Raw genomic sequence first — 15,783 nt, forward strand, 5'->3', positions numbered from 1 at the left:
AGCCACCTTTTTCTATTGAAGGGGAGTGAGCCCAACTTACAACTAAGGGCAGCTCCTCGGCCCTCGTCCGAGGAGGTTCCCCCCCCAGAAACAGACATGATCTCTGAGCCCTTCTATGTCATTCTCTTGAATGATCCCCCCCGGGGGGGTTTAGGAGGCCTAAATTGCTTTGCTTGCCTTTCTTATATAGTTCCCTTCCTCCTATCCCCTCCTTCCTTTTGTTGATCATCCATTGGTCTTCCCTCTGACCGTCCGTCTCATCAGAGGCCCTATCTGTACTCGAGTGGCTCACAATGATCAATGTTACCCTGTCAAGGGGTTACATCCCCATTAATGCGGCCAGAGGGGTTAGATGAGCGTATTCACTGCAGAGGTGACAGGTCACCTAAGGCTTGCTCCTTCGCCGACGCGTGGCACTGGAACCCTCCTCCTCGAATATTCAAGGAGTCCCCTTTGGTGGGGTGTTCCTCGTGTTTTCCCGAGGTCTCGGATGCTCGAGGACGGGGTCATCCTCGGATATGTTCCTCGGGGGTCGGTCCTCGCGCTTTCATCCTCAGACCCCTCGTGCATCCTCTGCGTGGGCCCTTGGGCCTGGCTGGGAGTGGGCCAAGGCTACCTGATTTCTGACCCCACAATAGCCCCTCAAAATCTTGCTGCACGCATCCTTGGGCGGGGAGAAGGATTTTGACATCCTCGGGCCTGCTCTGTGCCCAGTCGAGTCTTACACCCCCTGTCAGCACTGGGGTCTACTCATCTGCCCAAGGCACGTTGCTGACATTTCGGAGTGCGCAACATGCCCATCATTGAATTCAGGCGGCTCTGTGCTCCCAACGTCTAACGAGACGTTATCAATCCAACGGTGGAGGTTTGTCTCGCATTTATGGGCGGGAAAACCCGCATGGCTCTTCGATTTGGGGTATAAATACCCATACGAACCGCTTCTTCCTATTCCTTGTTTGCAATTCAAGAATTCTCGCGTGTCCTTCCTGAGTTCAGACACACTCTCACTTACATCTCCAGCACAAAAAGCCTGTCCGAGGAGCTCCTCCTCTTCCCAGTAAGTCACTCTATCCCTTTCTGGGCTCTCTCCCTCTTTACCCCTTCTTCTCCTTCGCCTGTTCTTTCTTAGTTCTTTTAGGCGTCAATTGGGATGGGTAGGTTTAAGAAATACGTCTATACTGAAGAGGCGATGGAGAAATTCATCGCCGACTACAGAATTCCCGGCAATGTAGGTCTAAGATATTGTGAGGACAGGGATTGACGCTTACACAGATAGGAGGGCGAGGTGGTAATTCCCATTGTCGCCTTCCTCGAAGGGGGGATGACGATCCCCATGGAGCCGGTGATGAGGGACTACCTCACGCACTTCCGGTTGGCCCCTACCCAGTGTGGGATAAACGTCTTTAGGATTTTGGGCTGTGTGGACGCCCTGAACGAGAAGATGGGGCTAAGGTTGACCCACCATGACGTGAACTGGTGCTACAACCTTCAGCTCCTTAAGGACAAGTCTTACTACCTGAAAACGAGGGACGACAGGGTACAACTCATCCAGTGCCTCCCTGAGTCCAGAAAGGGGCTAAACGAGGATTTCTTCATCGTGTCAAGGGAGTGGCACGATGGCCTTCACTGCCCAATAACGAAGGGAATACCAGGTGGGGCAGTGGGAGTAGGAGGGATTTCAAGTTCTCTTGTCTTTTTTCTTCTCTTTTTTATTTTACTAACGCGGTGGTGCTTTCTGTTTGCAGACCCGCACGCTTTTGAGCGCCACTTCCATTTGGTCAACCGGGAAGATTTGCAGAAGGTGCTGAGGGCGTCGGTTTATATAAACGAGGACGACAATCAAGTTAGGGCCACCCACAAAATCTTGGGGTATACTCCTTTCCAGAAATCATTCCCGGTTCTAAAGCACGTGATTCGAGCCAACGATCCTCGGCTTCAGAAAATTACTGTGACCGAGGACGGATTTTAGTTCCCCGAAGGGCCCTCCGAACCAGAAGTTGTTACTGTAGCCGTCCCTTCTTCTTCCCAAGTGTTCGCCGAGGCTGCCGAGGAGGATTTAGAGAGGGAAGAGGAAGCGTTTGACGTTTTCAACCAGCTTGATTTGTCCGAGGACCCTCCCGGGGACTTGGGCGACCCTTGCTTGACCGAAGCAGACCTCCTTGCTTCAGAAGCCCCTCCTCAGCCAACAATGGGTTACAAGAGGAAGCCCACCACCAGCTTGTTGGACCTGATCGAAGGCTAACCGGGGAAGTCCCAGCAGAAGCTTCCCCCTCCTTCTCCGAAGACTAGGTCGACTTCCGCTCAGCAGAAGCTTCCTCCTCCTCCTTCCCAGACGAGCCTGCCGACCCCATAAAGAAGAAGGGTAAAGGCAAAAGGCCTATGGAGGATAAGACGGTGTCCTCGTAGGAGGAGGACAACACCCTGCGGCCGTCCAAGCAGCTTAAGATAGGCGGCAAGAGCCAGGACAGGTAGGTCGTCGACACCACGTCCGAGGCTCAGGCTTGGCTCCTAGCTCCGATGCTCCGTGGGTAGCCCCTGAAGGATGATGCCTCCCCCAGGGACTTCAACGAGGGCGAAGGCGCACATGTGGCCGACGCGCTGGAGAGGTGCCTGCTGCTCCCAGCGGACATGGCCAAGCTGGACTCTATGAGGAGTAAGCAGGTCTTCTTCAGCCTTAAGCGGTACTTGGGGATGGTAAGGACTAGAACTTCGACTCCCCTTCCTTTCTTCTCCTTTTCCCTTTTTTTCTTTTGGGTTGGGCTCATAGTGCATTGGCTACCCTTGCAGGCTGTCCAGGCCGTCTATAGGTTAGAGGGGGCGGCCAACGACCAGGGGAAAGCCCTCGACCAGGAGCGTAATAGGTGGTTTCATGCTACCCAGACCCTGAAGAATTCCGAGGCTAACCTTGCCAAGGCCCGAGAGGACTTGAAGGCGATGACTAGGGCTCGGGACAGTGTAGTGTCTGGCCTTGAGGGTGCCCAGAACCAGGCCAAGGAGCAGACGAGGCACCTGGGCGAAGCGGAGGAGCAGCTGGGGATCGCGAGGGAGTTGATCGCCGATCTTCAAGCTAAGGTGGCCACGGCAGAAGGGGCCCAGAGGGAAGTAGAGTGGGCCAGAGAGGAGGCTCGGCGGCCTAAGGTCGAGGTGGATTTTGGCAGGGAGATGGCCCTAACTGCCAAGGAGGAGGCCGAGACTGCAGCCTATGCTGATGGGGTGGCTGAGGTAGAGGCTCTCTATAAAGCCCAAGTTCCGGGGGTATGTAGGCAATACTGCTCCCAGGTCTGGGCTGAGGCCCTCAAACAAGCTGAGGTGGAGCCCACATCCGACCTGTGGAAGGCGGAGAGCGTGTACTACCCCCCTGCTATCCGCAAGGTCGCCCTTGATGGCGCTAAGGCTGGGGAGATTGTTGAGGAGGTGGAGGCCGCTGAACTAAAGGAAAATCCGAGCGAGGAGGTGCCCCAAGAGGTAGCGGAGGCCCCATCCAATGCTCAAATCCCCACCACCGAGGAAGCAGCCATTCTCGCCGTACCCCTGCAGGTCGTCCCCTTAGGCCAGGGCTCGGAGGACTCAGAGGTTGCCCCTGTCCAGCTTGAGCAGAAGGAGTAGATTCCCTGGCACTCTTGGTTCATCCTGCTTTTGCCGCTTGCTTGACCTTTGTCTACGCTTTTATGTCATTTTACTTTATTTTGTTATTCTTCTCTCTTTTATTTTTATGTAAGGTGGCTCTTGCCACGCGACTTCTATGGACACTTTGTTGTAATGGGAGTTTAATTTCCCTTTCTATTTATTTTAATTGCTTATTTGTTTACACGCTGCCTGCTTCCTCTCTCTTCTTTTTATATGCATGATTTTAGCTTGAATTATATTTCGGCCAATTGCGCCAGTAACAATGATAAAGGGAAAGAATGTATGCGTGGGCAATCCCCTTATGTCCCAATGGTCAGTTAGGGTTTCAATCCTTTCCTAACTTAGGATATTTTGAAGTAGTTAGTTTCCCCCATAGGCTTGAGTCCGAGGACCATGCAATGCCTTGGTTCTGTCTAGTACTTCCATGTCTTGCTGTAAGTGTTTAGTTTTCCTATAGGCTTGGGTCCGAGGACCATGCAATGCCTTGGTTCTGTCTAGTACTTCCATTTTTCTGTCAAGTGTTTAGTTTCCCCATAGGTTTGAGTCCGAGGACCATGCAATGCCTTGGTTCTGTCTAACACTTCCATTCTTTTGTAAGTATCTAGTTTTCCCATAGGTTTGAGTCCGAGGACCATGCAATACCTTGGTTTTGTCTAGTACCCAGGTATAGTCGAGTGGTTAGTTTCCCCATAGGCTTGAGTCTGAGGACCGTGCAATGCCTTGGTTCTGTCTAACACTTTGATTCTTCTGTAAGTATCTAGTTTTCCCATAGGTTTGGGTCTGAGGACCATGCAATACCTTGGTTCTGTCTAGTACCCAGGTATAGTCGAGTGGTTAGTTTCCCCATAGGCTTGAGTCCGAGGACCATGCAATGCCTTGGTTCTGTTTAACACTTCCATTCTTCTGTATGAAGGGGTTTTTCCTCGAACCGCTTTACTGGAGATGGTTCCTCCTCGGGTCGGACTATTAACTCTGGTGTGCTTTGGGCGGGGGTGGTTCGGACTTTGGTCTTACATGTGGCGTTGACCTCGTCTTCAATTCAAGTTCCCATCTTCTTCATTTACGAGGCGCCCCTTGGCCGTTCGCGCTCCGCGCTTGACGCTTTGATGCGCGAGACATGCCTTCATTAATATCTTTGTGAATTGCTACAAATCCAGTGGTCTATGGTCTCCTTGGGGTTTGGTATCCTCGTGATTAGTACTGCTGATCATTCTCTTTTCGAATTTTGTGTGGATTAATTCTCACCAGTCTTCAACCTCTATATCATGCTTTCTAGGGGGAACGTTTCTCCGTACTCTATGAACTTCCCAACACAACTAGCAACACGTCTGTTCAGCTCCCCGAGCCCCTTCAATAACCTTGTCAGGATTGTGACCGGAGTTGGAAGAGTTGGGGCGGCTCTGGGCGGGTGTGAGGAGACACAGGCCAAATGCCCTACCGTCTCGGCCAAGAGCCGTTGTGACCGCAGCCCCCACTAGGCTTCCTGCGTGGCAGAGTCTAGGCGTAACCCTGATTGTGCCCTGTGTGGTGGCCGGGAGGGATGTCCCTGAAGTACCTAACGTTCCTCCCTGGGGCGCACCCCTGTCGGAGGAGACGCGCAAGATCATGTCATGGCTGGTGCCCGAGTGTTGTCGTCTCCGACGGCCAATGCTTGTGAGGATTGGAGGGAATCAAGGGAACATCATGAGGGAGGGCGTCTCGGTGCCCCTGCGTCGGCTCCTCTCTTTGTTCCAGCTCCGCCGCACCGGACAAGGAGTTGTTGGTGGCCTTGGAGCATACTAGCCTCAGCCCCATTCCCTCTAGCTAGTTTTAGAATAGGTCCACCTGGGCCTCTGTTTGTAGAATTAGCTTGTAGAATTAGTTTTAAAATACGCCTGCCTGAGTCTCTGTTTGTATCTTGTACTTTTCTGTTTAATAAAATAATATGATGTTCCTTTTCTTTTCTGTTGAATCTTCTATTTTGGACCTTCTGCTTTTCTGCAATGTTTGTTTATTTGCTTTTTTTTTTTTTTTTGATTCGTTGCCACCAACCTTCTGTAAAATGACTACTTAGGAACGATCGTCCGTTGCGCTTGCCAGTGCACTAATCCTTCCCACAGACGGCGCCAATTGTAGGGACTCGGTTTAGGTAGGTTTCCCAACAATACATTTTTAGAGAGTGGGTCGAAGGGTTAGGCCTTCACAGATTAACAACGTAGCGCAAGCCACCTTTTTCCATTGAAGGGGAGTGAGCCCAACTTACAACTAAGGGCAGCTCCTCGACCCTCGTCCGAGGAGGTTCCCCCCCAGAAACAGACATGACCTCTGAGCCCTTCTATGTCATTCTCTTGAATGATCCCCCCCTCCCAAAATCCTCCCCTAAATTGCTTTGCTCGCCTTTCTTATATAGTTCCCTTCCTCCTATCCCCTCCTTCCTTCTGTTGATCATCCATTGGCCTTCCCTCTGACTGTTTGTCTCATCAGAGGCCCTATCCGTACTTGAGTGGTTCACAATGATCAATATTACCCTGTCAAGGGGTTACATCCCTATTAATGTGGCCAGAGGGGTTAAATGAGCGTATTCAATATAGAGGTGACAGCTCGCCTAAGGCTTGCTCCTTCGCCGACGCATGGCACTAGAACCCTCTTCCTCGGATATTCAAGGAGTCCCCTTGGTGGGGTGTCCCTCGTGTTCTCCCGAGATCTTGGACGCCCGAGGACGGGGTCATCCTCGGATATGTTCCTCGGGGGTCGATCCTCGCGCTTTCATCCTTGGACCCCTCGTGCATCCTCAGCGTGGGCCCTTGGGCCTGGCTGGAAGTGGGCCAAGGCTACCTGATTTCTGGCCCCACAGAAATTATAAAGTATCCGTGTATCACACAGAACATCATCTAGTTATTTATAAACAATGTAGTTCATTTACGGCTCTAACAAAATAGAACGACTATACTTGTTTTCTTTTTTATAGCCCTAATAAAATGGAAACATTGTATATATATATATATATATTGTGGGGATAGAGAGTTTAGCAACCCCGGCCCACTTCGTACCAAACCGAAGGCCCATGTCGAGGGTGAAGCAACGCCCGAGGACGGAGTGTGAAAGTCCAAATTGCCTAGAAGCCTTGCCGAGAATGACCGTGTCCTCGGCCCACCGAGATCAGGGGAGGTGGAAGTAAGGGCCCACTAAAAGTAACCTTCTTGGGCATATAAAGAGAAGGAACAAGCACAATGTGTCAGCCATGGAGGCACGATAGAGGAGCAAGTTCGAGACGAATTGTCACCTCCATATTAAATGCCCACAACTAACATTCTGGCCACATTAATGAGGAAATGACCTCTGAACGGCGCAGCCTTGGTTGTTGCAAACTACAGAAAGAATGGGAAGGCGGTTGATGGGACAAGCACTTAAGGAGTCCCTCTTGTTAAAGGGATGAAAAGAAGAGGAAAGGGAGAAAGGCTAGTAGAAGGATAGAGCACTGTAGCTTTCTGAATCATCACTGAAATCTTTGTAATTGTTCACTAGAGGAATAAAAGAACTTCAAGCTCCCCGGAGGAGGGTCTAGGAGCACCATTGCACATTTCAATCCAAATTCATGCCATTTAATCCCTGTACATCCATGCTCAGTTATTGTATCCTTCACTAGGGTCTAGTTCTTGAACCCGCTCTCTACAAATTCATTGTATTGGGCTAGCTGGGCTTGAGTCCACTCACTCAACAGTAGAAGTTCTCAAACCCGGTCCCTACAATTGGCGCCGTCTGTGGGTAGAACATATGTGTTAGTAAGGGCAACGACCAAGCATGGCAGGATCAGGCCCTCATCAAGTAGGCTCCCATCAGCCTGAACCGGTCAAACCCCAGCATCAGGGTAACTTCGCCAATCTTGAACGCGATCGAAATGAAAAGAACGGAAGATTTTGAGAGGGAAGTGCGCACACCGCTCAAGCCATCAGAAGCTACTTGCGTGGGGACAGCTATGTGCCCTAGGGACAAAACCACAACCGGGCCACCCAGCCGAAGAAAGTTAAGAGCCATGTGACCCAGGGGCAGAACGATGAGTAGGCCATGCAGTGAGAGATAGATGACTTGAAGAGGAGGCTGCGCCATGCACAACGAAGGCGACCTTAACCCAGCCCCGACCTACCCTTTGACGATGAAAGCGACGAGGACTATAGGCAAAGGTCGAGAACTTCTCCAAGTGAGACCTTCTCTCATGAGGAAGAGCCCTACTGGGAGTGTAAATGTAAGAGCCCATCTCCTAGGGCCTTAGGATACGACGCCATTAGCAAGGCCCTGGATCAACTATCTACGTCACTTTTCACGCACCACATAGAGGGGGCTACCCTTCCTCGGCGGTTCCAGTAGCTGACCTTTTTCGTTTATAACGGCAAAACGAACCCTGTGGAGCATGTGAGCTAGTTTAACCAGAGGATGGCTATTCATTCTAAGAACGAGGCATTGATGTGCAAGGTTTTCCCCTCCAGCTTAGGCCTTGTGGCGATGAGGTGGTTCAATGGCTTAAAGACGAATTCCATAGATTCGTATAGATAGCTGACCGAGGCCTTTGGCTCTCGCTTCGTTACGAACAACATAACCCCGTGGCCCTTGAGCGTGCTGTTGTCTCTGTCCATGCAAGATGGAGAGACCTTAAAGGCCTACTCGGGCCGATATTGGGAGGCGTACAATGAAATGGAGGGCAATTTCGATGATGTCACCATCAGCACTTTCAAAAATGGTCTCCCAACTGGACATGGCCTAAGGAAGTCCCAGACAGGCAAGCCTGCCACCAGTGTGCGCTAGCTGATGGATCGGATCAACAAGTACAAGCGAGTGGAGGAAGACTACCTGCAGGGCAAATGAAAGGAAAAGACCATCCCCTAGGAGAGGGGGGATTTCAGATCGGACTGATACAACAACACCCGTCCGAGGAGGGACTTCGCAGGGCAATCTGAAGCAGCTGACATACAGGCGGTCCATGTTGTATTCCGAGAGCCAATACACAAGGTGTTGGCAAAAATCGAGAGCGGGCCATTCTTTAAGTGGCCGAATAAGATGGTGGGGGAATCTGCGGCGCGCAATCAGAACCTTTACAGCCAGTATCACAGAGACCACGAACATCTGGACCAGCTGGCCCGAGAAGGAAAGCTGAAGCACCTTATGCACCACCCCGGAGACCATCAAGGCCAGACCAATTAAGAGCCGAGAGACTACGATGTGATCTTGGCCGTGCTAGGAAGAACTGGCACGTGCCCTTCGTGAGTGTTGTTTATGGCCCAGATCCCTGCCGAGGAGTCCCAGCCAGAGCCGAAGAGGGCTAGAAGGGGCTTTCACCCAACCTTGAGCCTTTTAGAGGAAGACAAGATGGGAACCACCCAGCCCCACGATGACGCTCTGGTGATCACATTCAGAATCAGAGACTACGATGTGAAAAGGGTGATGGTGGATGGTGGCAGCGCCGTCAAGGTCATATACCTAGACCTTTACAAGGGGCTGGGGTTGAAGCCGGAGGACTTAACACCCCATAGCTTTCCCTTGATGAGGTTTGATGGGAAGCTCGTTATCCCAAAGGGCATGATCAGGCTACCTATCCAGACTGGCCCAAAAGTGGTGGAGGTAAATTTTATAGTAGTGGACACCTACTTCCCCTACACAGCCATCGTAGAAAGGCCCTAGCTCCATGCCTTAGGGGTTGTTGCCTCCTCCCTACACCAAAAGGTGAAATTCCCGTCAGGGGATCAGGTACTTGAGATCCGTGGTTGCCAGACCACAGCGAGGCAGTGCATGGTGGCCGCCATATCACATCGGCTCAACGCGGAGCCCTCGGCCACCACTGAAAAGAACTTATAGCAATCAAAGACCATGGTAGTGCCTACCGACGCAGCTGCCGGAGAAGCGAAATGTGAAGATTTGGAGAAAGTGGTCATTAGTGATGGCCTAGATAAGTTCTTTCAGGTTGGAGCCCAGCTTTCTTTTCAGGAGAAGGAGGAGCTGATTGAGTTTCTCAAGAAAAACATTGACGTGTTTGCATGGGATGCCTACGACGCCCTAGGGATTGACCCTGCTTTCATCTATCACCATCTCAATGCCAATCTGTCCGTAGTTCCCAAGAAGTAACCGCCCTAGTGCCCGTCAAGGGAGCACGCTGATGCGATTAGAGAAGAGGTGATGAAGCTTAAACGTGCAGGGGCTATCAAAGAGGTTTTTTACCCCGAATGGTTGGCCAACATCGTGGTGGTCAAGAAGAAAAGGCTGTCTATGTGGACTTCACAGACCTAAATCGAGCATGTCCGAAAGACCCGTTCCCCATGCCCTGGATAGACCAGCTAGTAGATGCAGCTACGGGCCATCCTCGGATGAGCTTTTTAGACGCCTTTCAAGGCTAGCATCAAATACCACTAGCTTCGGAGGATCAAGAAAAGACAGCCTTTGTGACGCCCATTGGGAACTACCATTACAAAGTAATGACGTTCGGCCTGAAGAACGCAGGGTCTACCTATCAAAGGATGATGACGAGAATGTTCGAGCCGATGCTGGGCAAAAACATTGAAGTCTACGTCGACGATATGGTGGTAAAGAGTAAGACGGTCTCCGAACATTTAAGGGATCTCAGCCGCACCTTTGATGTCTTAAGGGAGCACAAATTGCATTTGAATGCTTCTAAATGCTCATTTGGTGTGGGATCCGACAAGTTCCTAGGATACATCATTACCCACAGGGGAATCGAGGTTGATCCTGACCAAATCAAGGCTATCCGTGACCTAAAGCCTCCGCGAAAAATCCCAAGGAGGTCTAAAAGCTTACAGGAATGATTGCAGCCTTGAATCGATTCATTTCCAGGTCGATTGACCGGTGCAGGCCCTTCTATCTCCTGATCAACAAGTGTAAGGGATTTAAGTGTTTCGAGGATTGTGTCGTGGCCTTCCAGCAACTCAAGGAGTACCTACCCCGGCCGCCTATCATGTCCCATCCTGAGGTCGACGAGGTCCTGTACGCATACATTTTTGTGGCGCTTCATGCTGTGAGCCTGATACTTATCCGGGACGACAATGACGTTCAAAAACCAGTCTATTACGTTAGCAAGTCACTACACGAAGCTGAAGTCAAGTACCTACCCTTAGAGAAAGCCATACTAGTTGTGGTCGATGCTACACGAAAGCTCCCCCACTATTTCCAGGCTTACACAGTGGTTGTCCTGACCCGATTACCTTTGAAGTCCGTACTTCGAACAGCTAATTACACAGGGAGGATCACTAAGTGGAACACAATTCTAAGGGCCTTTGACATCAAATACATGCCTCGGACCTCCATAAAAGGCCAGGTCCTGGCTGATTTGATGGTCGAATTCGCTAAACAACCCGTAGAGATGCTATCCGAGAAGATAAGCATGGATGAAAGATCAGTTGGAACAATCTCCGTCCCAGGACCACCAAGTTGGAAGGTATATGTTGATGGCACGACAAATCAAAGGGGGTCTAGAGTGGGGCTGGTTTTAGTATCCTTTAAGGAGTCTGTCATTGAAAAATTCCTGAGGCTCGGGTTCTCGGCCACAAATAATGAAGCTGAGTATGAAGCACTGTTACAATGGATGTCATGGTGCAGAAAATGGGAGGAAAGGTAGTGGAGATGTTCTCAGATTCGAGATTGGTGGTAGGCCAAGTGAAAGGAGAACTAGAAGCCAGAGATTCGAGAATGCAAGAATACCTAAGCTAGGTTAAGCGCTTGCAGTCGGGTTTCGATCTTTTCAGCTTGTCATATGTCTTCAGGAGTGGAAACACTTATGCCGATTCATTGGCCACCCTTGCCACCTCCTCGACAGGGAATCTGCCTCGGATCATTCTTGTAGAGCATTTGGAGTGAGCAAATGAAGCGGCAAAGGGCACAACCCACATCCACCAAGTTGGGATGGGATCCAGCTGGATGGACCCCTTGGTAAGGTTCCTTAAAGATGATGTCCTACCCCAGGATAAGTTAGAGGCTAAAAAATTACGAAGGAATGCTTCTCGGTTTTGGCTGTCCGAGGACCACAAGCTGTACAGACGCTCCTACTCTAGACCATACCTACTGTGCATTCACCCTGAGGCATCAGATGTATTGCTCAAAGAGCTGCAGAAAGGGATCTGTGGGAGCCACACAGAAGGAAGATCCCTGTCTCACCGGGCCGTCACACAAGGATATTGGTGGCTGGGGATGCAGAAAGAGGCCTCGGAGTATGTTAAGAAATGTGACCAATGCCAAAGGTTCGCCCTAAATATTCATTAGCCTGGAGGGGTCCTCAACCCCTTGTCCAGCCTATGGCTGTTCGCCCAGTGGGGCTTAGATATTGTAAGCCCTTTCCCCAAGGCACTAGGGAATAAGAAGTATCTGTTGGTTGCCACAGATTACTTTACTAAATGGGTCGAAGCTGAGCCGTTAGCCAACATCAGAGATGTGGAAGCAAAGAAATTCCTTTGGAGAAACATTATCTCGCGATTCGGGGTCCCCCATACCCTCATTTCAGATAATGGACTCCAGTTCGACAACAAGGCCTTTAGGAGGTACTGTTGTGAACTTAGGATCACAAACAGGTACTCAACCCCAGCTTATCCTCAGGGAAATGGGCAGGGCGAGGTTGTCAATAAGGTCATCGTCAATAGGCTTAAAAAGAGACTGGATGACGCCAAAGGAAGATAGGTAGAGGAACTACCACATGTTCTTTGGACATACTGGACTACACCGCAGCGGTCAACGGGGGAGACACCTTTTGCCATGACTTATAGGGCCGAGGCGGTCATCCCTCTGGAAGTAAACTTCCCAACGTTGAGGACGAGCTCATTCACTCTAAGCAGTAATGACGAATTACTGGGGAGGTGCCTAGATCTAGTTGACGAACGGAGAGAAGGGGCAATGATCCAGCTGGCCTATTACCACCAACAGCTTAAGCAGGGATATGACGTCAATGTGAAGTTAAGGCCACTAGCACTGGGGGACCTAGTGTTGAGAAAAGATGTAAGGGCCGCCAAGAACCCTTCTTGGGGAAAGCTGGGGCCCAACTGGGAGGGGCCATACCAAATTATCTCGGTAGCAAGGATAGATGCATACTACTTAGAAGACTTAGATGAAAAACCTGTACCTCGACCTTGGAATGTAAATAACCTGAGAATGTATTATTATTAATAAAAGCATCCATTTTTTTATAATTCGAATTTCAGGTCTATCATGATTATATATATATATATATATTATATTTTGGCGGTTACCCAAAGAACTAGACTGAACCACTTCAAGGAAAACCTGGGCGCTAGACTGAACTGGGGTCTTGCATGGTCCTCAGACTCAAACCTATGGGGAAACTAACCACTTCAAGACAAACTTGAGTACTAGACTGAACCAAGATCTTGCATGGTCCACGGACTCAAACCTATGGAGAAACTAGCTACTTACAGGGGAATCTAAGTGTTAGATAGAACCAAGGTCTTGTATGATTCTCGGACTCAAACCCGTGGGAAAACTAGTCACTTACAAAAGAACCTAAGGGTTGGACGGAACCAAGGTCTTGCATGGTCCTCGGACTCAGACCTCTGGCGAAACTGGCTACGTTCAGCAAGGGAGTAAACAAACACAAGCCAATGAGCTTCACTTAAGGCATTCCAAAGCACATTGAACTTAACCCCCTAGCACGGTCAGTGACTAACGGTTTCCTTAAGTATTCGATTCAACAAGAATAAGTCGTGGCGTCCAAGTGGTCGAATTATCAGCCAAAGTCTAAGTGGAAACTGTCACTATAGCCTTTACATTTTTTGGCTGCCAATTCAGAATCAAAAGCACGCTGAGCTTCTGGGATTGTGAAGCTAATAATTAAAGCAAAGCTTATATAAATAGCAAAACTGATAGGTCACAATAGGAATGACCCCTTGTGATTAACCCTAATTAATTAATTTAGTCAAATAATTAATTAATCAATTAATCATGCAATTTTATGGAAGCACAAACAAATCACCAATCAACTAAATAAGCAGCGGAAAATAAATAACATGGTGATTTGTTTACGAATGGGGAAAATCTTAAAGGCAAAAACCCCACCGGGTGATTTTCAGGTCACCACTCCCGAAACTCAACTATTATCAAATCAAGCAGTTACAAGTAAAGGAATCCCAAGTACCTTACCAACCTACAGTTGAACCCTTACCCCAATACCCAATTGGACTTGATCTGTAGTGACAGTCTCCACCTTTGATGCACGGCTCCCAAGTACGTGACTAACCAATGCGCGGATCCAAGTACGTGACTTCAAAACACCAACTGATGAAGAATGGTTGGCTGCAAAGTTCTTCAGATCATCCTTTCTGATGAATAGCAGGAAGATGCTTGGTTTCAAAACCCTATGGTGCAAATACACAGCAACTTCTTGATGGAAGATGAACTAGGTCAAGAACTTCGTCTGTTGATCACAATTTGCTTAAACAGAGATTGCTCAATGATAATGCAACTTGTGTCACCCAAAACGGCTCTTAAAATAATCCTTTTATATGTTTAGGGTTAGAAGAAAAGAAAGCCCAAAAACATATTCACAGATCCCAAGAAAATCAGATTGAAAATCTGACTTTTTAAATCTCGACAGATAGCAGGTGTCGAGGTAGCTATCGAGAGGTGTCGAGCTTTAAAAATTCTGCACTTCAACTTGCTTTCTCTTGGACAGACTTGATGACTTCAACACTTGACCTTGAAACATTGTTTCTTGAAGTATTAAAAACACCTAGAACTACCCAATTACAAGCANNNTCTCTCTCTCTCTCTCTCTCTCTCTCTCTCTCTCTCTCTCTCTCTCTCTCTCTCTCTCGATTTTTGTTCTTTCTTATAACTCTAATTTAGGTTTATGATTTTTTTATTTGATTTTTTTGTGTTGTATTTTTCAAATTTCCCATCACAAATCACTCTTATAACTTTGGTTGAATTTTGGTTTGGGTTAATATGTAGTTTTTTTTTTTTTTTTAAATAGAAATTTGAGTTTATACATGGCTACGAATTTGAATGTGCCTAACAATGGACTTTCACTAAACAGAGATGTATTTACAATGTTTTTAGCTTCAAATACTTCTTTAGTAATGTGAAATTGAGAAAGAGAAAAGTGTAGGCAAAGGATGTATGGTCTTTTATAATCTCCTATGTCTTGAAGAAAGTGGAGGGCCTATTAGTCTCCCTTCTACTAGAATTTTGTATAAAAAACATTTTGCTATAAGTTCCTTGACTTTTTTTATTTTTAATTTGGTCATTTTATTACAAATAATTAGCATCTCCACCATCAAATTTTTAGTGAATGTGAACTTTCTTGGTAAACTTTTACTTTGCTTAGTTGATCATCTTTACTGAAAATGCCAAAAAGAGAATGAGATAAAATATAATTTACTATAGAGCATCATTAAGCTAATAATGTTTTTATGTATAGATACTTAAGGAATTTTTTTCTTTTTGCATTTTATTTTATTTTATTTTTCCACTTTATGATATATGATTTATTGATAATGATCTATTGTATAGTTATCTTTATTTACTTTTTCACTTAATTTCAATTGTGAGAAAGAAAGAGACATGGATCTATGTTTTGGAGGAAAATGTACCTATAAGAGTTGAATTGCATACATCTGATAAATAAAGTATAATTAGTTACAACTTAGTCTAATAGTTCTCACACTATCAATTTAAAAATAAATAAAAAATTTATTGTATTATGTTTTCATACGTATCTCACTATATATAATACCTGACTATAAAAAACTTCTAATTTAAAATATAATTTCAAATAACACATATTGAACTTTGTGGGGTCCGTGGGCCTGATAGCCTCGGCCCATCATATAGCAGGCCCAAGACCCATGCCGAGGATCGCAAGCTATTTCTGAGGAGAAGGGGGGGAAGCCTATTCTCCTGGATCCACGCCGAGGATACCTTGTCCTCGGCCTGACAAAGGTGATTTTGGGGAGAGGTTAACCCCAAAGTAAGCTGTCACTATCGCATTGAATGCACTCAACCAACCCCCCTGGCCGCATTAATGGGGAGGTAACCCCTTGGCAGGATAACGTTGGTTAGAGTGAGCCACTTGAGTGCCGATAAGGCCTCTGATGGGACGGACAACCAGAAGAAAAGCGAATAGACGATCAACAGATGGAAGCAGGAGATAGGAAGATGAAAACTATAAAAGAA

The 15,783-nt window shown here is 47.9% G+C and overlaps 2 protein-coding genes across 2 annotated transcripts; both read left to right on the forward strand.

Annotated features, from left to right (window-relative positions):
- The first annotated feature begins 8,874 nt into the window (after positions 1 to 8,874).
- On the forward strand, positions 8,875 to 9,279 carry LOC136068328 (uncharacterized). The gene has a single exon (XM_065775355.1). It carries the CDS (start codon positions 8,875 to 8,877, stop codon positions 9,277 to 9,279), a length of 405 nt encoding a protein of 134 aa, XP_065631427.1.
- Positions 9,280 to 10,411: 1,132 nt separating this feature from the next.
- LOC136068329 (uncharacterized) lies at positions 10,412 to 12,276 on the forward strand. Its single transcript, XM_065775356.1, has 2 exons — positions 10,412 to 11,220; positions 11,895 to 12,276. The coding sequence occupies exons 1-2, from the start codon at positions 10,412 to 10,414 to the stop codon at positions 12,274 to 12,276; spliced, it is 1,191 nt and encodes a 396-aa protein (XP_065631428.1).
- Positions 12,277 to 15,783: the final 3,507 nt, after the last annotated feature.

Source organism: Quercus suber, unplaced genomic scaffold (genome assembly GCF_002906115.3).
Source record: "Quercus suber isolate HL8 unplaced genomic scaffold, Cork oak 2.0 scaffold_110, whole genome shotgun sequence".
Taxonomy (NCBI): Eukaryota; Viridiplantae; Streptophyta; class Magnoliopsida; order Fagales; family Fagaceae; genus Quercus; species Quercus suber.